General features: G+C 46.7%; 1 protein-coding gene across 1 annotated transcript in view; it reads right to left on the reverse strand.

Moving 5' to 3' along the window:
- Positions 1-1,466: 1,466 nt before the first annotated feature.
- The window catches only part of MRPL48 (mitochondrial ribosomal protein L48), a 30,104-nt gene continuing 9,604 nt past the window's right edge, over positions 1,467-21,966 (reverse strand). Inside the window, exons 5-8 of the mRNA XM_063127877.1 lie at positions 18,208-18,380; positions 7,797-7,899; positions 4,137-4,226; positions 1,467-1,697 (exon numbers count right to left, since the gene is read on the reverse strand). Coding sequence (XP_062983947.1) covers positions 1,623-1,697; positions 4,137-4,226; positions 7,797-7,899; positions 18,208-18,380 — 441 coding nt within the window. The 3' untranslated portion in view covers positions 1,467-1,622. The remainder of the gene's footprint in view (positions 1,698-4,136; positions 4,227-7,796; positions 7,900-18,207; positions 18,381-21,966) is intronic.

The raw sequence follows: 21,966 nt of genomic DNA on the forward strand, positions 1-21,966 counted from the left end.
CCCCTGAGCCCAAATGACCATTCCCCAGAGGCAGCAGCCCACCAACTGACTGAACGGAAGGAAAGAGCAGTGAATCATAGAATAGCAGAGTTGGAAGGGGCCTACAAGGCCATCGAGTCCAACCCCCTGCTCAATGCAGGAATCCACCCTAAAGCATCCCTGACAGATGCTTGTCCAGCTGCCTCTAGGGTGGGAGAGCCCACAACCTCCCTAGGTAACTGATTCCATTGTCGTACTGCTCTAACAGTCAGGAAGTTTATCCTGATGTCCAGCCGGAATCTGGCTTCCTTTAACTTGAGCCCGTTATTCCGTGTCCTGCACTCTGGGAGGATCGAGAAGAGATCTTGGCCCTCTGTGTGACAACCTTTCAAGTATTTGAAGAGTGCTCTCATGTCTCCAATCAATCTTCTCTTCTCCAGGCTAAATCAGTCAATATCTGCTGGGGTAATTCTGCGTGGAGGCTGCGATTGGATCATTTCACACACACACACACACCCCAATTCAGAGATGCAGGTTTCCATCCTTAAAGATACCCTAAAAATAAGTTGACATTAATTAAAGAAAATTAGCTGCCCTCTGAGGAGTCATGCAGTGACTCACACCAAATCCCAGAGGTGGGTTCTTCTGTGGGTAATCCTTACACTTCTACTCTAAAAAGTAAAGCCCTTTTAAGTGTAAAGGGAAAGCATGCCTCCAGTTTTACTTCTGAAAAAGCAGACCTTAACCTGTCGGGGCATTGGAAAGCGATGGGTTAAGGTGCAAGGTGACTTCATAAGGATGTGTGAAGTTCTACAGCAGGGACTCCAGGCCTAATTGAGCAGGCCCTCTTGGAGGGCACCTCCAGGGACTGCCTGGACTTTCCCCATAATGCAAACCATGTAGGGATGTGGAAAGAGATACTACTTATTTGTGATCGTTGCTACACGAGCAATAAAATGTCATGGAAATTGGTATCCTTAGCCTTTCCTTCTTCAGCAGGTCTACCTTCACTATCCCCTAGAACAGCCTTCCTCAACCTGGGGCGCTCCAGATGTGTTGGACTACAACTCCCAGAATGCCCCAGCCCGCTGGCTGGGGCATTCTGGGAGATGCAGTCCAACACATCTGGAGTGCCCCAGGTTAAGGAAGGCTGCCCTAGAAGCATTTTGGAGCGTGTGCATACTCCAATCCAGCCTTCACCAACCCAACACCCTCCAGGTGGGTTGGACTACAACCCCCAATATCCCCAGCCAGCATGTGATGGCTGGAGATAATGGGAGTTGCAGTCCAAAGCATCTGGAGGGCACCAGCTCAGGGAAGCCTACTCTTAACCCTTAACCATGTCAGTTCTACCCAGAGGAAATCCGAATGGGTGCCGATGATGTAATGAACATGGGTTTAATTCCAGCTGCAAAAAAACGATCACTAATGTTCCCTGGGCGGATGTTCCCAGCGACGCAGATCACTACACATTGCAGCACACCACAAAGATTTTCACTATTTATTATGGGGAAAAGGCTGAGTGAGCTTTCCTAGCACATGTGGAAGTTCGTTTCCATAGAATCAGAACTGGAATGGAAGACAGCTAGATCAACCTGAACCCTGATGTAAAATGGGTACTTCTAAGGAGTCGGTAGCTTGGCTCAGTTCAGTTGGGCAAGGAGCTCTTCGAGTTCTGGACGACCCTTCAGTCGGACTTTGAAATCGTCCTCCGTATGCTGTGGAGGGGTACAGAGAAACAGCAGGAGATTATGAAAAGGATTCAAGGAGAGACTAGTAGGGGCAGTGCCCCCCCCCGCCTGCCAGACGTGGTTGTGCTTGAATTCCCCACACTGTACCACCTGCACAAATCCTGACAGGTGGGAGAAGGGCCAGGGAACAGCAGTTATGGCAAGAGGTTACACCAGGGCAGAGAAGTTCTTCCCACAGCACACATAGAATCGCAGAATATAGTAGAGTTGGAAGGGGCCTACAAGGCCATCGAGTCCAACCCCCTGCTCAATGCAGGAATCCACCCTAAAGCATCCCTGACAGGTGGTTGTCCAGCTGCCTCTTGAAGGCCTCTAGTGTGGGAGAGCCCACCACCTCCCTAGGTAACTGGTTCCATTGTTGTACATCTGTCAGAGATTCCATCAAGCACTGCTATAGGTCTCCACATTTTATAGGGGATCAGATACCTAAACCGCATCCCATGAGGATTAAATAGATGGCTGGTTGGGGGGGGGGGGAGATTCTTATTTTTACACACTCAAAGTAAACATGTGGGATTGCAAAGCACACCTCTGTCATCAGGAGCGATTTTTAAAAAGTGTGATGAAGTTTGGGAAATGCAAGGACAGAAATACATTTCTGGAAAGAGGATTTTCTCCCAATGTCAAGTTTCACGGAGATCTCCCTTTTTTTTTTTTTTATGCCTGTGCACCAAAGGCAAAGAGATGCAGAATGCATTGAACGGACGATTTCCCAACATACTGAAGCCAGCCTACTCCCCCCTCAGCTGTGGTTCTGCTTCACAGGACCACCTGGGATTTATTAGGTAATGGGTGCCTGATGGTGCATAAATTAAGGGCAGGCAGAAAAGGAGGACAAGCCATTAAGCATCTGGTTTGCTTGGGCAGGAAAAAAAGGCTTTCTAGGCAAAAAATTATGCGAGCAAAATTCCAAAGACTGCAATTTCTTGGATAGTAAATTAAAAGATTTGGAACAGCCCCTCCCCAACCTGGTGCCCTCTATGTTGGACTGAAACTCCTATTAAACCAGCCTGCATGGCCAAGCACCAATCAGAACGCTCCATCCTGCTTATCACAGGGAAACTTGGCTATTTAAATCAGTGGTTCCCAAACTTTTTCAGGCAACTGCCCCCTTGGTTCCACAAACTCATGCCCAGCGCCCCCTACCCTATAAAAATAATTATTCAGAACAGCGGTTTTTAACAACCCAATAAAAAAGATAATAACAATAAAATTCAAAACAGTAACAATTAATTGAATGTTCAAAACCCAATTACATTTTTTTAGTTTATTCAATTAAACATAATTGAAGGGGCCACGCTCCTCTGGATCCTGCAGGTCTGGGCGCCCGGGCTGAGCGGTGGCAGCCGGGCGGAGAAGCTGAGAATGAAAAAGGGGCCGTGCTGCCTGCAGCCCCTTTAAATGGAAAGCACCCACCTCAGGCTTGCTGAGGGAGGGAGGGAAAAGAGAGCGAATGCCTCTGTTTTGCACCCAGCATGGCGGGGCACACCAAGCAGGGTATGTCTCTTCATTAATATTTTGGTGCTTTTGAAACATTTCAATTCACTGTTAAAAGGACTCTTCTTAAACTTTATTAATACATGTGTGGATGCTTCCCCTATATATTTTATTATTATTATTATTGTATTTATATCCCGCCTTTTTTCCTGCAAGGAACCCAAGGCGGTGTACATAATCCTCCTCTTCCTCTCCACTTTATCCTCACAACAACAACCCTGTGAGGTGGGTTCGGCTGAGAGTCTGTGACTGGCCCAAAGTCACCCAGTGGGTTTCCATGGCCGTGTGGGGACTAGAACCCAGAACTCCCAGTCCGACACGCTAGCTACTACACCACACTGGCTCTGGTTTGGGACCAAACTACCTTCTCCCATAAAAATGTCCCTGGGTTTTAAGACTTTCTGGAGAGGCGCTTCTTGGAAGAGACCACCTCAAGCGCCCCCCTGCCGCCCCCTTGCCTCTTAATGCCCCCCTATGCAATCCCACACACACCCCAGGGGGCAGTACCGCCCACTTTGGGAACCACTGATTAAATGCACATGCACCATTCACAACTGCTGGAGCACATGTGCATTTCTCTGAACGGGTACTTTTTGAACCACATTTTAACGGCAAAGTGTGATGTAGTCCTTGAGCCTATCTGAGAGATGGGAGCAGAGGAAAATACGCTGAGCCCAAAATAGATTCCTCTGCCCTACAAGTGCAAACACACCACACCACTACTGTGCCAGTGGAGGATGTGACCATGAAGAGGAGTCCGATACTGTATACTGACAATTTACGCCCAAAATCTGCTGCCTGAGGCGACTGTATCACTCTGCCTCATGGTAGGGCCAGCCCTGACAGTTAAAAAGTCAAAGCCGAGAGCCACAACACTGAATGAAAGTGCTTCAGTAAGAATCTACATACCTCTTTCACTATCAGATGGACTCCTTCAGGCTGATTCTTCTGAATGATTTCTAAGAGGATCGGAGCAAATGTAGCAGTCAAACCGCTGATCTGGGGAGGGAGGACAAAAGGGAAGAGGAATTAAATGAGAAGGCAACACAGATGCAAAACCGGACCCAGCACATTATAAGATAAACAATCATTTTTTCCCCAGCAGGAACACAAAGCTAGTACTCTCAGCAGTTCTGTCACTGATTTGGAAAGAGGCAATTATTACATTTGTATCCCACCTTTCTCCGGAAAGCACATACAGGGCTTTACCCCATTTAATACTGGTCTTTTTTTAATCCGACATTCAATCCACTATTACCACACTGTCTTCACTGATGACTGGCAACAGAATTTAGGAAACGAACAACATTCAATTTGTTTTTTAAAGAGCCAACATTGATATTTAATTCCAATTCTGAATGCTTCGTTTTGACAATACAAATGGCAGAAAAGGACAACTAATCATAGAATAGCAGAGTTGGAAGGGGCCTACAAGGCCATCGAGTCCAACCCCCTGCTCAATGCAAGAATCCACCCTAAAGCATCCCTGACAGATGCTTGTCCAGCTGCCTCTTGAAGGCCTCTAGTGTGGGAGAGCCAACCACCTCCCTAGGTAACTGGTTCCATTGTTGTACATCTGTCAGAGATTCCATCAAGCACTGCTATAGGTCTCCACATTTTATAGGGGATCAGATACCTATTATCATACTGCTCTAACAGTCAGGAAGTTTTTCCTGATGTCCAGCTGGAATCTGGCTTCCTTTAACTTGGGCCCGTTATTCTGTGGCCTGCACTCTGGGAGGATTGAGAAGAGATCCTGGCCCTCCTCTGTGTGACGACCTTTTAAGTATTTGAAGAGTGCTCTCATGTCTCCAATCAATCTTCTCTTCTCCAGGCTCAACATACCCAGTTGTTTCAGTCTCTCTTCATAGGGCTTTGTTTCCAGGCCCCTGATCATCCTGGTCGCCCTCCTCGGAACCCCCTACAGCTTGTCTGCGTCCTTTCTGTCTAAACATGCATAGGATTGTGCCCCTAGATAAAAGTAATCTAAGCATTTAGCCAACTTGGTGTGAGTATTTATCTTCTCAGCTTGTGGCAACTTTATGCCCCTCGATTGTCCTCGTGTGTGTTTTGTCTGAGACTAATTGCCAAAGCACCTCTCGGCACACATTATTTAAATCCCCTGGCATCGTCATTCCTTTAGAATCATAGAATAGTAGAGTTGGAAGGGGCCTCTAAGGCCATCAAGTCCAACCCCCTGCTCAACGCAGGAATCCACCCTAAAGCCTCCCTGACAGATGCTTGTCCAGCTGCCTCTTGAATGACTCTAGTGTGGGAGAGTCCACAACCTCCCTAGGTATCTGGTTCCATTGCCGTACTGCTCTAACAGTCAGGAAGTTTTTCCTGATGTCCAGCTGGAATCTGGCTTCCTTTAACTTGAGCCTATTATTCTGTGTCCTGCACTCTGAGAGGATCGAGAAGAGATTAAGGGGCTGGAGCATCTCCCCTATGAGGGAAGGTTACAAAAGCTGGGATTGTTTAGCTTGGAAAAAAGGAGGCTAAGGGGAGACATGATAGATGTGTACAAAATTATGCATGGTATGAAGAATGTGGAGAGGGAGACATTTTTCTCCCTCTCTCAAAATACGAGCACCAGAGGTCATCCCATGAAGCTGATTGGTGGAAGATTCAGGACAGATAAAAGGAAGTCATTCTTAACACACAGCACATAGCTAAGCTATGGAACTCACTACCACAAGATGTGGTGATGGCCACCCATTTGGATGGCTTTAGAAGGGGGTTGGATAAATTCCTGGAGGTAAAGGCTATCCATGGCTACTAACCCTGATGGTTGTGTGCTATCTCCAGTATTTGAGGCAGTAAGCCTGTGTGCACTAGTTGCTGGGGAACATGGGTGGGAGGGTGCTGTTGCACCATGTCCTGCTTGTTCATCCCTGGCCGACGGCTGGATGGACAACGTGTGAACAGAGTGCTGGACTAGATGGACCCTTGGTCTGATCCAGCATCAGGGCTCTTCTTATGTGGCCGGGTGTTGCTGTTTTATTCTTTTATTATTATTATTATTATTATTATTTATTTATTTATTTATTTATTTATATAGCACCATCAGTGTACATTTTATGATACATTTTATGATGTACAGCACCATGTACATTGATGGTGCTATATAAATAAGTAAAATAATAATTTTTGTGAACCGCCCAGAGAGCTCCGGCTATTGGGTGGTATAGAGATGTAATTAATAAATAAATATTAATAATAGGGGTGGGGTGAGTCAAAATGCAGAGCTAGGATGAGACTGTTCAGTGGAATATATTCCTCCCTCCTGCAAGACGACCATCTGATATTTTGGATCGCAGCAGTAAGAAAGGATCTGAGAAATCAATACGGTTACACACACATGCAAAAGAACAAAAGCTACATGGTGGGAGCCTCCAAATACCCCAAGCCCAGGCTGCATCGAATGTTGGCTGCACAGCTTTGGTGATGACGGTGAAATGAAACTTGATCTTGGGTATGAACAGAGCACGCGGATAGAAATGGGCCAATTGTCATTTCTCCTTAGTGTCATTGACGTTCTTGCTGTGTTAGTGTTTCTTTACATTTTGTCCATCTGAGGGCAACTATTCCTGTTGGCTTTTTCTTTGTGGCCCGTGACATGTTTTTTTAACATTCTAGGTAGTCAACCATCAGCCATTTGGGGGGAGAGCAGGGGCAGGGAAGGGGAGGTGATCCAAAGCAACTATATTCACGCATGGGGCAGAGACACATCCATTACAAGGGTATGCTTCAATGTCTCCACTGTGACTGCTTGAAGAGGTACACGTTTAAAATCACCACATCTACGGTGTTGGCCTGCCTGTGTTTACTTGGAAACAAGCCCTACTCCGTTCAATGGGACTTACTCCTTAGTAAACGTGCACAGGATTGCAGCTTCAAATGGAGAAGGGGGTTGCCTTTTGAGCACACCATGGGACCTAGAATCATAGAGTTGGAAGGGGCCTGTAAGGCCATTGAGTCCAACCCCCTGCTCAATGCAGGAATCCACCCTAAAGCATACTTGAAAGATGGCTGTCCAGCTGCCTCTTGAAGGCCTCTAGTGTGGGAGAGCCCACAACCTCCCTAAGTAACTGATTCCATTGTCGTACTGCTCTAACAGTCAGTAAGTTTTTCCTGATGTCCAGCTGGAATCTGGCTTCCTGTAACTTGAGCCCATTATTCCATGTCCTGCACTCTGGGAGGATCGAGAAGAGATCCTGGCCCTCCTCTGTGTGACAACCTTTCAAGTCTTTGAAGAGTGCTATCGTGTCTCCCCTCAGCCTTCCCTTCTCCAGGCTCAACATGCCCAGTTCTTCCCGTCTCTCCTCATAGGGCTTTGTTTCCAGACCCCTGATCCTCCTCGTTGACTTCCTTTGAACCCCCTCCAGCTTGTCTGCATCCTGGACATCTTTATAAATAAACCACTGCCTCCGTGGTTTTTAGTGTGCTCCAAACAAGCCACCTGGAATGGTGTCAGGGACTATGTTGAAGGGCTGCTGGAGTACATGATATCAAAGGATTAGTTAAAAAAAAGAAGGAAAGAGACGGACAGCAAAACCGCCTACCTACCTGAACAATACGCTGATGGGTTGTAAGAACAGCATCCAGGAGCATCTTGGACCCTTTCTCCTGAGTTAGTATCACCTCCATGGTCTTGGTGGGCATGGCATAGCTGTGGAAACAGTAGCCCAGGCATCAGCATTCCAGAGACAGACTGAAAAGTGGGGAGGGGAGGGGCAATGGGGGCATTTTGCAGGACTCCGCAGAAAGGAATGAACTTTAAGCCCGGGAGAGCAAAGGCTCGGGAGGGAGCCTTTGCGACAAATTAGCGATGCAAACAAGATTGGCCTCCTTCGTTAAATGGAGCAAAGCTGCCTATATTAATGAGGTCTGTCTGCACTAAACACCCCCACTTCTGTGTCAACAAAACTGGGGGGTTGAGGTAGGGGAAGGAAGGTGGATTTTGCAAAAACCAGATCTCTTCTCAGAATGCAAGACACGGAATAACGGGCTCAAGTTAAAGGAAGCCAGATTCCGGCTGGACATCAGGAAAAACTTCCTGACTGTTAGAGCAGTGCGACAGTGGAATCAGCTACCTAGGGAGGTTGTGGGCTCTCCCACACTAGAGGCCTTCAAGAGGCAGCTGGACAACCATCTGTCAGGGATGCTTTAGGGTGGATTCCTGCATTGAGCAGGGGGTTGGACTCGATGGCCTTGTAGGCCCCTTCCAACTCTGCTATTCTATGATTCTATGATTCCCAAGCCTCGTCCCAAAGGCTTGCAGTGGGTAGACAGAAAACAAACACGTGCATCAGAGATCACTCTTTCAGCTAACCAGTCAACTGCAGTGGACACAGAGAGCTGGCTGGGCTGGGCTGGGCTGGGCTGGGCGTGGACTTCAGGAGATCTGTCTGAAATCCCGGCTGAACCACAAAGTTCCCTGGGTGAGCTTCCATCAGGGGAAGGCAAAGGAATTGATACCCATGTGCATATATTTTGTATGATCTCCCCTGTTTCTAGTGCTCGTGTAGGGTGGCCAGATGCAAAAGGGGACAGGGCTCCTCCAGCACTTTTAGCAAATGGACAGAAGACGGAAGTTCGCCAGGTGTAACTTGGCATTCAAGCTACACCTGTTGAAATTCCCTCCTACATAACTATTCAAGGTGCAGGAGCCCATCCTCTTTTCCATCTGGCCACCCTATCATCATGGGTTTATGGCTCACACATTTTGTATTTGTGTTTTTAACCTGTTGTTTGTTTTATTATGGTTTTAATTTTTGTGAACCGCCCAGAGAGCTTTGGCTATGGGGCGGTATAAAAATGTAATAAATGAATAAATAAATAAACGTGCCCCCACCCCACCATCCTCTTGTGCAGCCCCCACCAGGTGCCAAATTCAGTGGTGCAGTGGTTAAAAAGTCAGTGCTACAGAGTCCTAAAAAGGGCACATTTTGCATGTTTATACTTTTTTGCTGAGAGTGGCAGACCAGAGGTGGTTGTGAACAGGGCGACCGGCCTCTGAATCACCCAAAGTTGCCCACCCCTGCACTAAACATTGATCCACAGCTCAGTCTCCTCTCTGGTTTTAAAAAATAAGATTTGACCAGAGCTATCCCCACAGCCTTCAGAGCTAGAAATGTGATTGAGAGTGAATGCTCCAATTCTCAGAATGTGAATTTCTTATCATAGAATCATAGAATAGCAGAGTTGGAATGGGCCTACAAGGCCATCGAGTCCAACCCCCTGCTCAATGCAGGAATCCACCCTAAAGCATCCCTGACAGATGGTTGTCCAGCTGCCTCTTGAAGGCCTCTAGTGTGGGAGAGCCCACAACCTCCCTAGGTCACTGATTCCGTTGTCATACTGCTCTAACAGTCAGGACATTTTTCCTGATGTCCAGCCAGAATCTGGCTTCCTATAACTTGAGCCCGTTATTCTGTGTCCTGTACTCTGGGAGGATTGAGAAGAGATCCTGGCCCTCCTCTGTGTGACAACCTTTTAAGTATTTGAAGAGTGCTCTCATGTCTCCCCTCAATCTTCTCTTCTCCAGGCTAAACATGCCCAGTTCTTTCAGTCTCTCTTCATAGGGCTTGGTTTCCAGACCCCTGATCATCCTGGTTGCCCTCCTCTGAACACGCTCCAGCTTGTCTGCGTCCTTCTTGAAGTGTGGAGCCCAGAACTGGACACAATACTCTAGATGAGGCCTAACCAGGGCCGAATAGAGAGGAACCAGTACCTCATGTGCTTTGGAAGCAATACTTCTATTAATGCAGCCCAAAATAGCATTTGCTTTTCTTGCAATTCTAGACATCACTTTCTTAAAAAGTGATGTCTAGAATTTGAAACAAACCTGCAATTCTTGCTCATGTGGAAAGGCTCAAGGGAGCAAGCATGGCTGCATAGTTAGCTCAATGCTCACAGTGCAATTAGTTCCAGCTAGCCTCTGCTAAGAATGTGGATTCTTGAAAATCTCACAGCTCTCTCCCTTTTGGAGCAAGCGTTGTTATTGAGATAAATGTGAAAATATACAGATTTTCAAGGTGGGGGGGGCACAGAGTTTCTAAGCCCTGTCCATCTTGCATCACATCCTGTCGCTTTCTCCTACTGATATGCCTTTAATGTCTCCCAGTGCACATCTAGCAAAAATTGCTATTTACAGGAGCAGGCAAATCATTGAGTATTGCCTCATCTAGATTATTGCGTCCAGTTCTGGGCTCCACAATTCAAGAAGGACGCAGACAAGCTGGAGCGTGTTCAGAGGAGGGCAACCAGGATGATCAGGGGTCTGGAAACAAAGCCCTATGAAGAGAGACTGAAAGAACTGGGCATGTTTAGCCTGGAGAAGAGGAGATTGAGGGGAGACATGAGAGCACTCTTCAAATACTTAAAAGGTTGTCACACAGGGGAGGGCCAGGATCTCTTCTCGATCCTCCCAGAGTGCAGGACACGGAATAACAGGCTCAAGTTAAAGGAAGCCAGATTCCAGCTGGACATCAGGAAAAACTTCCTGACTGTTAGAGCAGGACGACAATGGAATCAGTTACCCAGGGAGGTTGTGGGCTCTCCCACACTAGAGGCCTTCAAGAGGCAGCTGGATGTTCATCTGTCAGGGATGCTTTAGGGTGGATTCCTGCATTGAGCTGGGGGTTGGACTCGATGGCTGTATAGGCCCCTTCAACTCTACTATTCTACATGATTTGCAAATTGAATACCCTTGGGCAAAATAAACATTTTGATTTGAGAAACCCGTGTTCTGTTCTCACATTCCGTTACAGAACTGGCCATTTTTCTTGATGGAGAGAGCGAACAGCCCATTCCACAATCCAGCTCTTTTCTGACTTGCCTTCACCCAGCTCATGCAACACATTTCTTCAAAGCCGCCTTGCCCTACTTTTAGGAGGCTTCTTGCTAAGGTAGAACAAAGCCAAATTGCTTTTCTGCCTGCTCTGATCTCAATGTTGCTCCTGGAATTGAAAAAGAGCCAAGATGAGGAAAAAGATCAAGCCAGACAAGGTGAACAGAAACCTCGTCTCTGAACACAGGGCAGGAGAGGGGAGATCTATCCGCATAACTGGCAGAGTTCTGAATTGATAAAAGTATGTGCTGGCTGAACATACACTCTTGTCCTTTATAATTTGTCAAGAATAGCACTGGAGGTCAGAGAATGAGAAAGAATGCACACAGAGAGGTTTCAAGACACTGGAACGAAGAAAAAACCCCATTCCCTTCTTCCCCAAAGATTATACGAAGTTTTATAGAACTACAGTGTATTTGTGGATTCTGGATCCATAATAAAGGCATAGCCTTTTCTTTGACACCATTATTCTGGCCTGTCCACATGAGCTGGAGCCTTTGGTGGGGTGGAGCTAGAGGACGTGCCTGATTGGCCCAGCAGAATTCGGAAGATAAAGCACTGGGCGGTGAAGAACAGCAGCACAAAGAAGCAGCACACAAGGAACCATGCATGTGAGGCATCCGAGGAGGATGAGTCTAGCACTGACAGGAGGAAAGATGGGTGTCTACGCGGCACGGATGCTAGCCAATGAGGACTTTTAAACTGCACGAGCACCCTCTTGTCAGAGTGAGCATAGCAGGTTAAGCAGCCAAAGAATCATAGAGGTGAGACGTATCCGTCAAGGCAATCATCTCCTAGACCACCCCTTTTCCCCCTAAAAATGCAGGACATCCTATCCCAATTCTCTGTATTTGTGAAGTTCAGAGGCAAGCGCTGATCCTTAAGTAGCCAAAATGGCACTATCTACGCGCAAGAGGGAGGTGCCAGCAGACTTATCTGCTGTATTTATCAATGGAACCTTCTCAAACTGGGGAGACGCAACGAGTGGGGAACTGCAGGTCTCAGTCCTGGGCCCAGTGCTCTACAACATTTTTATTAATGATTTGGACGAGGAGGTGCAGGGAACGCTTATCAAATTTGCAGATGACACAAAATTGGGTGGGATAGCTAATACCCTGGAAGACAGAAACAAACTTCAAAATGATCTTGATAGGCTGGAGTGCTGGGCTGAAAACAACAGGATGAAATTTAATGGGGATAAATGCCAAGTTCTACATCTAGGAAATGGAAACCAAAGGCACAGTTACAAGATGGGGGATACTTGGCTCAGCAATACTACAAACGAGAAGGATCTTGGAATTGTTGTAGATCGCAAGCTGAATAGGAGCCAACAGCGTGATATGGCTGCAAGAAAGGCCAATGCTATTTTGGGCTGCATTAATGGAAGTGTAGCTTCCAAATCATGTGAGGTACTGGTTCCTCTCTATTCGGCCCTGGTTAGGCCTCATCCAGAGTATTGCGTCCAGTTCTGGGCTCCACAATTCAAGGAGGACGCAGACAAGCTGGAGCGTGTTCAGAGGAGGGCAACCAGGATGATCAGGGGTCTGGAAACCAAGCCCTATGAAGAGAGACTGAAAGAACTGGGTATGTTTTGCCTGGAGAAGAGAAGATTGAGGGGAGACATGAGAGCACTCTTCAAATACTTAAAAGGTTGTCACACAGAGGGGGGCCAGGATCTCTTCTCGATCCTCCCAGAATGCAGGACACGGAATAACGGGCTCAAGTTAAAGGAAGCCAGATTCCAGCTGGACATCAGGAAAAACTTACTGACTGTTAGAGCAGTATGACAATGGAATCAGTTACCTAGGGAGGTTGTGGGCTCTCCCACACTAGAGGCCTTCAAGAGGCAGCTGGACAACCATCTGTCAGGGATGCTTTAGGGTGGATTCCTGCATTGAGCAGGGGGTTGGACTTGATGGCCTTGTAGGCCCCTTCCACCTTTGCTTTTCTATGATTCTTTGACCTGGGGGAGCCCTGGGGTTTGCAGAACTTTAAAAAAGAAGAAAGATGTGTGGTGGTGGGGAATCCTAAGAAGGGGAAGGAAACCAGTCTAAAGATAAGTGAGCATGCTCAGTAGCCATGGGACACTGAGTCAGTTGGGAAGCAAATGCTATTGGCGATGTGCTAGAGGTCACTTATGCTAGAATTTACGTTTATTTATTTATTCTTTATTATTCTTTATTATTACATTTATATACCGCCCATAGCCGAAGCTCTCTAGGCGGTTTACAAATTATGTCCTTGTGAAGGCAATCGGTAGGTACATAGATCTATGAACTAAAAAATTACGTTAGTATGAGAACGTAAGGAGAGCCACGCTGGATCAAAACAAGACCTATCTGGTCCACAATTAAGTTCACCCAATGGCAAACCAGCTGCCCACGAGAAACCCACAAGCAGGACATGAGTGCAAGGGCAATCTCCCGCCCATGTTCCCCAGCAACTGGTGTATGTAGGCATACTGCCTCTGATACTGGAGGTAGAATACAGCCATCAGGAGTAGTATCCATAACCCTATAAATGCCAGCAATAATACTAACCAGCATTCATCCCCAAACCCAGAAATAATTATAGCTAAAAGCCATCAACCTGAAACACAATTCAGGAGAAAACCAATGGGGTCCTCGGAGCGTTTTTGAAGGCCTGCAGAGACGGGGCCTGACAGATCCCAAATGCCAACTCATTCCAGAGGTTTGGCACCATGACCAAAGGGGTAGTTTTCCTTGTACTCAACATTCTAACTGCCCTTGGCAACATGCAAGCGACAGCCATGCAGTGTAGTTTACACGGAATATGGCAGTGTGGACTCTGATTAGTTTACAACAACCCTGAAGTGTTGATCAGAGGTATTAGACCCCTAACACAGGATGGGCTGAAGCTGAAGGAGTAGGCTACAACAACCCTGCAGTATTGACCATTGCTTCTATTCCCACATTACAGGATGGGCTGAGAGAACAGTACACAACAGCCCTTCAGATAATAATAATAATAATAATAATAATAAGAAGAAGAAGAAGAAGAAGAAGAAGAAGAAGAAGAAGAAGAAGAAGAAGAAGAAGAAGAAGAATCCCGCCTTTTGCCCAATACTGGGCCTTAAGGTGGCCTTACAAAACATTACACATATACATTTTAAAACCTATGAAAAGAAATATTCAAAAGTTAAAAGTATATTAAATATAGTACAATATTAAAACATTAAACAATTAAAATACATGACGATTTTTAAAGTCCTTAGCATAGACGGACACCCAGATTATTCACCAAAGGCCTGCCGGAACAAAGACATTTTTGCCTACTTCCAAAAGCACATCTAGCAGGGAGCTACAATCTGCCTGCAGCTCTTTGAACCAGCTGAAGTTTTTGAACAGTCTTCAAAGGCAGCCCCACATAGAGTGTGTTACAGTAATCTAATTGGGATGTAACTAAGGCATGTGTCATCGTGGCCAGGTCCGACACCACTAGGAACGGGTGCAGCTGGTGCACTAGCTTTAACTGTGCGGTGTAGCTCACAGTTATACCTCTACTGCAGATTGGAGGGGAATAAGAGAGAGACAGACAGACAGACAGACAGAGAGAGAAGTTTATGGCAGACCAGAAATGTAGCCCACTGTGAACACTGCAGGCCTGAGGTGGGACTGAGACTGGTTTGCATCCCCAGTCAAAGATCTTCCATGTCTCTCAGGTTGCAGCAAAGGCAAACCTACTTAGGGTTGTCCCCTCAGTTCACCTGCTAGGCCAAATCCAGGGCTCAATTGCATGCAGAAACTTCCTGCTCCACTGTCCAGTATGCAGACTGGCTGTACTTTCCAACATTCAAAAACTAAATACATTTTGCACGTGAAGTCAGACTCAAGTTGAACCAGGAACCCCCATCTTTGATGCTAACATTTGATTTTTCTGACCCCTGACCTACAGGTTCAAGTCTCTCTCTCTCTCTCTCTCTCTCTCTCTCTCACACACACACACACACACACACACACACACACAGATAGAGAGACATGGGGTTCACCAGGGATACAGTGCAATGTTTTCTTTTCAGGGTCCCAATTATGATCCCTAGCAGCCATTGACAGACCCATGAATTTGTCCTTTTAGAGCCAATTATCATAGAATAGTAGAGTTGGAAGGGGCCTATAAGGCCATCGAGTCCAACCCCCTGCTCAATGCAGGGATCCACCTTCAAGCATCCCTGACAGATGGCTGTCCAGCTGCCTCTTGAAGGCCTCTAGTGTGGGACAGCCCACAACCTCCCTAGGTAACTGATTCCACTGTTGTACTGCTCTAACAGTCAGGAAGTTTTTCCTGATGTTCAGCTGGAATCTGGCTTCCTGTAACTTGAGCCCATTATTCCATGTCGTGCACTCTGGGATGATGAAGAAGAGATCCTGGCCCTCCTCTGTGTGACAACCTTTTATGTCCTTGAAGAGTGTGATCATGTCTCCCCTCAGTCTTCTCTTCTCCAGGATAAACATGCCCAGATCATCCAAACAACTTACAGTAATGAATTCTTCAAGTTAACGATGAGCTAAATCTGTGGTCACTCCATGTCACTGGATGACCCCAACTTCTCTCGTGCTATAAGAGCACAAAAATGTCTCTGTCTGCACACCATGTGTAATTTTCTAAGTTTCTATCATATTTCCTTCACGCACACCTAGCTGATTAATTGTCCTTTTTTTCTAAACAAAAAAGCCCCAAACACTTTAACCTTTCCTTGGGCAAATTATTCAAGACAAGGGTAGTGGTGGTTGTTGATGATGATGATAATAATTCCTATAGTCGTTTTCAAAGCACAAAGTCTTTCCAATTCTTATTAGCTTCAGCTGAAATGCCAGCTGCGCCCCTTCCTAGAGTTGGAAGACCTGAAGATGGTAGTGCACGCACTGGTAACTTCGAGGCTTGACTTCTGCAATGTACTCTACAAAGGGCTATATGGCAGCCAGGTTGGACACTGGTACACCTATGGGTGACCACATTACACCAGTTTTAAAATCTCTTCACTGGCTGCCAATTAGTTTCCAGGCGAAGTATAGTGTTGGTAATAATAATAATAATAATAATAATAATAATAATAATAATAATAATAAATTTATTTCTTACCCGCCTCTCCCTTTGGATCAAGGCAGGGAACAACATTAGAACAGGAATCAATACATCTTAAAAATTCTTGATTTTAAATTTATCTGGATAGGCCTGCCAGAAAAGGCTAGTCTTTAAAGCTGCCTTAAAATCACACACAGAGTTAATTTTATGAATCTCCTCCACAATCTGGGGGCGACAGAAGAAAAGGTCCTCTGGGAAACTGATGTCAGCCTAGTTTTAGCTGACTGAAGTAAGTTCACCCCAGGTACCTGAATGTGCGGGGCGGACTGTATGGGAGAAGGCGATCCCGCAGGTAACCTGGACCCAATCCATTTAGGGCTTTAAAGGTAATGACCAACACTTTGTACTTCGTCCGGAAACTAATTGGCAGCCAGTGGAGTGATTTAAATGTTGGGGTAATATGCTCACCCCTAGATGTACCGGTGACCAACCTGGCTGCCATATTTTGAACTAGTTGAAGGTTCTAAACTAGGTACAATGGTAGCCCTGTGTAGAGCGCATTGCAAAAGTCGAGCCTTGAGGTTACCAGCTTGTGCACTACTGTCTTTAGGTCTTCTGACTCTAAGAAGGGGCGCAACTGGCGTATCAGCCGAAGCTGAAAGTAGGCACTCCTGGCCGTCGCGTTTATCTGGGCTGTCATTTGGAGCGACGGATCCAGGAGCACCCCCAAACTGCGAACACAGTCTTTCAGGGGGAGTGTAGCCCCATCCAGAACTGGCTGACACACCTCCAAACCTAGGCCAGAGCCCTTGACAGCAAGCACCTCTGTTTTGTCTGGATTCAGCTTCAGTTTGTTTTTCCTCATCCAGCCCATTACCGCCTCCAAGCATTCATTTGGAGGAGACACACTGTTCTTAGCTGACGCTGTTATTGAAGGCATGGAGAAATATATTTGAGTGTCATCAGCATACTGATAGCACCCCGCCCATGCCTCCGGATGATCTCTCCCAGCGGTTTCATGTAGATGTTAAACAGCATCGGGGAAAGGATGGCACCTTGTGGTCCACCATACAAAAGCTCCTTTTTTGAGGAGCAGCTATCCCCAAGCATCACCATCTGGAATCTACCTGAGAGGTAGGACCGGAACCACCGGAGCACAGTGCCCCCGATTCCCAAACCCCTTAGGCATTCCAGAAGGATACCATGGTCAATGGTATCGAAAGCCGCTGAAAGGTCCAAAAGTACCCGCAGGGACACGCTCCCCCTGTCAATACTCATGCGGAGATCGTCCACTAAGGTGACCATAGCTGTCTCAACTCCGTATCCTGCCCTAAAGCCGGTTTGAAATGGGTCTAGAAAAAATGGGTCTTTATCACCTTTAAAGCCCTACATGGTTTGGGTCCAGGCTACCTGCAGGATCGCCTTCTTCCGTACAATCCGCCCCGCACACTCAGGTCCTTTGGGAAGAATTTCCTTCAGCCAGCCAAAATTAGGCTGACGAGTATTACCCAGAGGACCTTTTCCTCTGCTGCTCCCAGACTGTGGAACGGCCTGCCGGAGGAGATTCGTGAACTTGACAGTCTTTTCGCATTCAAGAAAGCTATAAAGACTGATCTCTTCCGGCAGGCCTATCCAGTGGAATTTTAGGATGTTTTAATAATGTGTACCATTTTTTTAATTCAGGTTTATGTATTTTATACTTATTGTTGTTCCCTGCCTCGATCCAAACGGAGAGGCGGATAAGAAATAAATTTATTATTACTATTATTATTAATTAATATTATTATTACGTGGGAGGGAGCCAGTGCTTGAGTAGAACTTCTGTGACACAGGACTTCCTGGACTGCACCACTTCAGACTGTGCAGTGGGAGCAGGAATGACTCCGCCCCACCACATGCTGGTTTTCTAAGTACAGGGATTTCTTTCTTTTGGTGTGTCAGAGCATTGTAAATACGTCTGAAATGGTACAGTGCAGGAGAACCTGCAGCACGCTAGGTCAGCTCTTAGAAATCCAGCACTTGGTTCCCTAACATCGTGAGACTCTAAACGCAGATCCCACATGCTGGCACCCAGTATTATACCTTTCCTCCACTTTGATGGAGAGGTTGTTGCAGAATTTGTGGATGTATTGAGCGTAGTGCTCCACCAGCGTCATGTCCAAGCCAGTCATCACGATGTTCAAGTCTCCATACTTGTGCTCCGTCCCAGGATCAATCTCCTTCATTTGTATCCGGTCCTTCCTTTTCTTGGAAGACTGTAGGGAAAGAAGCAGAACATAGAATCATAGAATAGCAGAGTTGGAAGGGGCCTACAAGGCCATAGAGTCCAACCCCCTGCTCAATGCAGGAATCCACCCTAAAGCATCCCTGACAGATGGTTGTCCAGCTGCCTCCTGAAGGCCTCTAGTGTGGGAGAGCCCACAACCTCCCTAGGTAACTGGTTCCATTGTCGTACTGCTCTAACAGTCAGGATGTTTTTCCTGATGTCCAGCTGGAATCTGGCTTCCTTTAACTTGAGCCCGTTATTCCGTGTCCTGCACTTTGGGAGGATCGAGACGAGATCCTGGCCCTCCTCTGTGTGACAACCTTTTAAGGATTTGAAGAATGCTATCATGTCTCCCCTCTGTCTTTTCTTCTCCAGGCTAAACAGGCCCAGTTCTTTCAATCTCTCTCCATAGGGCTTTGTTTCCAAACCTCTGATCATCCTGGTTGCCCTCCTCCCCAGCTTGTCTGCATCCTTCTTGAATCTGTACATCTTTAACCCCAAACGGCTCTTTCCTAACCCAGGACGCAACGTGTGTGTGCATGAGCAGGGAGGCGGATGGCATGAGCAGGACACGAAGCTGTGGACACACCTCTCAACCCTGAGCTCTGCAGCTAAGGTTCTCTGAAATCAGATGCAAAGAACCACAGGACACCCTTAACAGTTGGGGGAGAGGAGAGAATTTCCATGGGTAATGCTTTTCCCACTTACTGGAGAAAAGTTGCCCCTGCCAAGATGCTCTCTGCTATACAACTGACAAAAGGTACAGGGACTCAGCCCTTAACTATGATGGGGATTTCATTTCTACCCCTGCCTTTCAGTCCAAGAGGAGCCCCCTGTCCTGAGCAAGGTAGCTTACTGAGAGCTGTTATCCCAGCGAAGGACTGGGTGAAGACAGAGGGCCCATGTACTTGCTGACTTTGATTTACCCGTTGCAGCTGGAGCCATTTCTTTGTTGGCTAGGGCTGGGTCCAACATACGGCACTGCTCTGGAGTAGCATCCCCTCACCGCTTGATCTAGTTCCTGTCCAGTCATTGAGACTAATCCTATTGCCTTCCAATCCATCTCTCTCCTCCGACTGCTGGCAACTGGGTGGCCAGTCGTTGACTGGAGGCGCCTTACTCCCTGACTACTGGCCAGGGAGAGAGAGGAACTGCTCAGATTGAGGAACTTTGTAGCTGTTGCAGACGTGCTGGATTGCAGCTTCTATCACATACAGTCTAACACATCTGGAGGGCACCAGGTTGAGGAAGACTGCTCTAATTGAGGCACAGTACATGACGTACAACTGTGCCTTCAGGCAAGATGAAAATCATCTCTGGGCACAATTTTGTATTTATATATGAATATTAGAGAAAATGGTTTTGAAATTCTTGTAATAATAAGCAAAACTGATAAGAATTATAATCCTTGGAAATGTTCTAAAAGTCAAGGGGACTTTTTCATATGTGGTTGTTGTGCCCAGTTTGATTTTATACATTATGAATAAACTGTTCTATGATAACAGCTGCCAGTTTATGCAAAATACTGGAAGCCATCAAAAAGGCATTCAAGAGGCAGCTGGATAGCCACCTGACAGGGATGCTTTAAGGTGGATTCCGGCATTGAGCAGGGGGTTGGACTCAATGACCTTAGAAGGACCCTTCCAACTCTACTATTTATTCTATTTTATTTATTTACAATATTTATATAACGCTCCCCATTGAAAATTTCAGAGCAGTGTACAAGATAAAATGAAAATAAAATCAGAATAAAACACTTAAAACAGATCTTAAAAGAAGCAAATACAGTGACTCGTGGCTGGACATTAAGGAAAGGCTTCCTGGAATAATGATGTTTTCATGAGGCGCCGAAAGTTTTACAAAGTTGGTGCCTGCCTGACCTCCAGAGGCAGGGAATTCCACAGGAGGGGAGCCACCACGCTGAAGGCTCTTAGAATCACAGAATAGTAGAATAGTAGAGTTGGAAGGGGCCTAAAAAGCCATCGAGTCCAACCCCCTGCTCAGTGCAGGAATCCACCCTAAAGCATCCCTGACAGATGGTTGTCCAGCTGGCCTCTTGAAGGCCTCTAGTGTGGGAGAGCCCACAACCTCCCTAGGCAACTGGTTCCATTGTCGTACTGCTCTAACAGTCAGGAGGTTTTTCCTGATGTCCAGCCGGAACCTGGCTTCCTTTATCTTGAGCCCGTTATTCCGTGTCCTGCACTCTGGGATGATTGTGAGGAGATCCTGGCCCTCCTCTGTGTGACAACCTTTTAAGTATTTGAAGAGTGCTATCATGTCTCCCCTCAATCTTCTCTTCTCCAAGCTAAACCTGCCCAGTTCTTTCAGTCTCTCTTCATAGGGCTTTGTTTCCAGACCCCTGGTCATCCTGGTTGCCCTCCTCTGAACACGCTCCAGCTCATCTGCATCCTTCTTGAATTGTGGAGCCCAGAACTGGACGCAATACTCTAGATGAGGCCTAACCAGGGCCGAATAGAGAGGAACCAGTACCTCACGTGATTTGGAAGCTATACTTCTATTAATGCAGCCCAAAATAGCATTTGCCTTTCTTGCAGCCATATCGCACTGTTGGCTCATATTCAGCTTGCGATCTACAACAGTTCCAAGATCCTTCTTTTGTCACATAAAGATATTTGGTCACATAAAGATACTGTGACATATCTTTATGTGATATATCTTTTGTTACATAAAGATTTTTGGTCCCCACAGATGGAAAGAGGAATGAAATTAGTCATGGCAATTCCCCAATATATGGAAAGTTGAAATTTGGTAAACTCATTATCTAGCACATTCTGAATACTCTACAATGCCCCACAATGGGGCACTTTGCCTCTCTCTCTTGAAACATCTCATACTCAAGATGCGGCCCAACCAGGGCCGAATAGAGAGGAACCAGTACCTCACGCGATTTGGAAGCTATACTTCTATTAATGCAGCCCAAAATAGCATTTGCCTTTCTTGCAGCCGTATCGCACTGTTGGCTCATATTCAGCTTGTGATCTTCCCCTGGTGGACTCCAATCGGAGGATGGATCTATGTGGAACCACGAGGAGCATGCCCTCAGATGACCGGGCAGGAGGCTACGACTCTATGAAACTGACCCCACTTATTGTTAAACTAGAACCACTGCTCTGGATGACGCCACAAGCCAGCTTTAAGGAAACTGACAGTAGAAGCTGCAAAAGTCCTCATCCTCCTGGCCAAGTAGGAGGATAGGAGGTGGAAAGCAGAAGCCCGACACCTGCTGCAGCTCCTACCTGTTCACGGCCCACCATACTGGCCAGGGACTACGTAGTCCCATACATCTGGAGGGCGCCAGGTTGGGGAAGGCTGTGCTACAACATGGTGTGGCGTAAGGTGTGGACATGGCTCCGCCTCTTCAATGACCCGGCCATTGCTCTGCTCCCCAACTGCAGTTCTGCACTGCTGCCGCCAGACTGTGACTCAAATCGGACTTCCAGCCACACTTCCTCTACCCATCCAGAGGGCCCAATTCCCCAGATTCCCCGTATGGGGGTTGGATGTTCTTCGCACAATTCAAATCCTTCCTGCGCAGAAGACTCTTGACATGCTAG

Source organism: Elgaria multicarinata, chromosome 5, assembly GCF_023053635.1.
Source record: "Elgaria multicarinata webbii isolate HBS135686 ecotype San Diego chromosome 5, rElgMul1.1.pri, whole genome shotgun sequence".
NCBI classification, from domain to species: domain Eukaryota; kingdom Metazoa; phylum Chordata; class Lepidosauria; order Squamata; family Anguidae; genus Elgaria; species Elgaria multicarinata.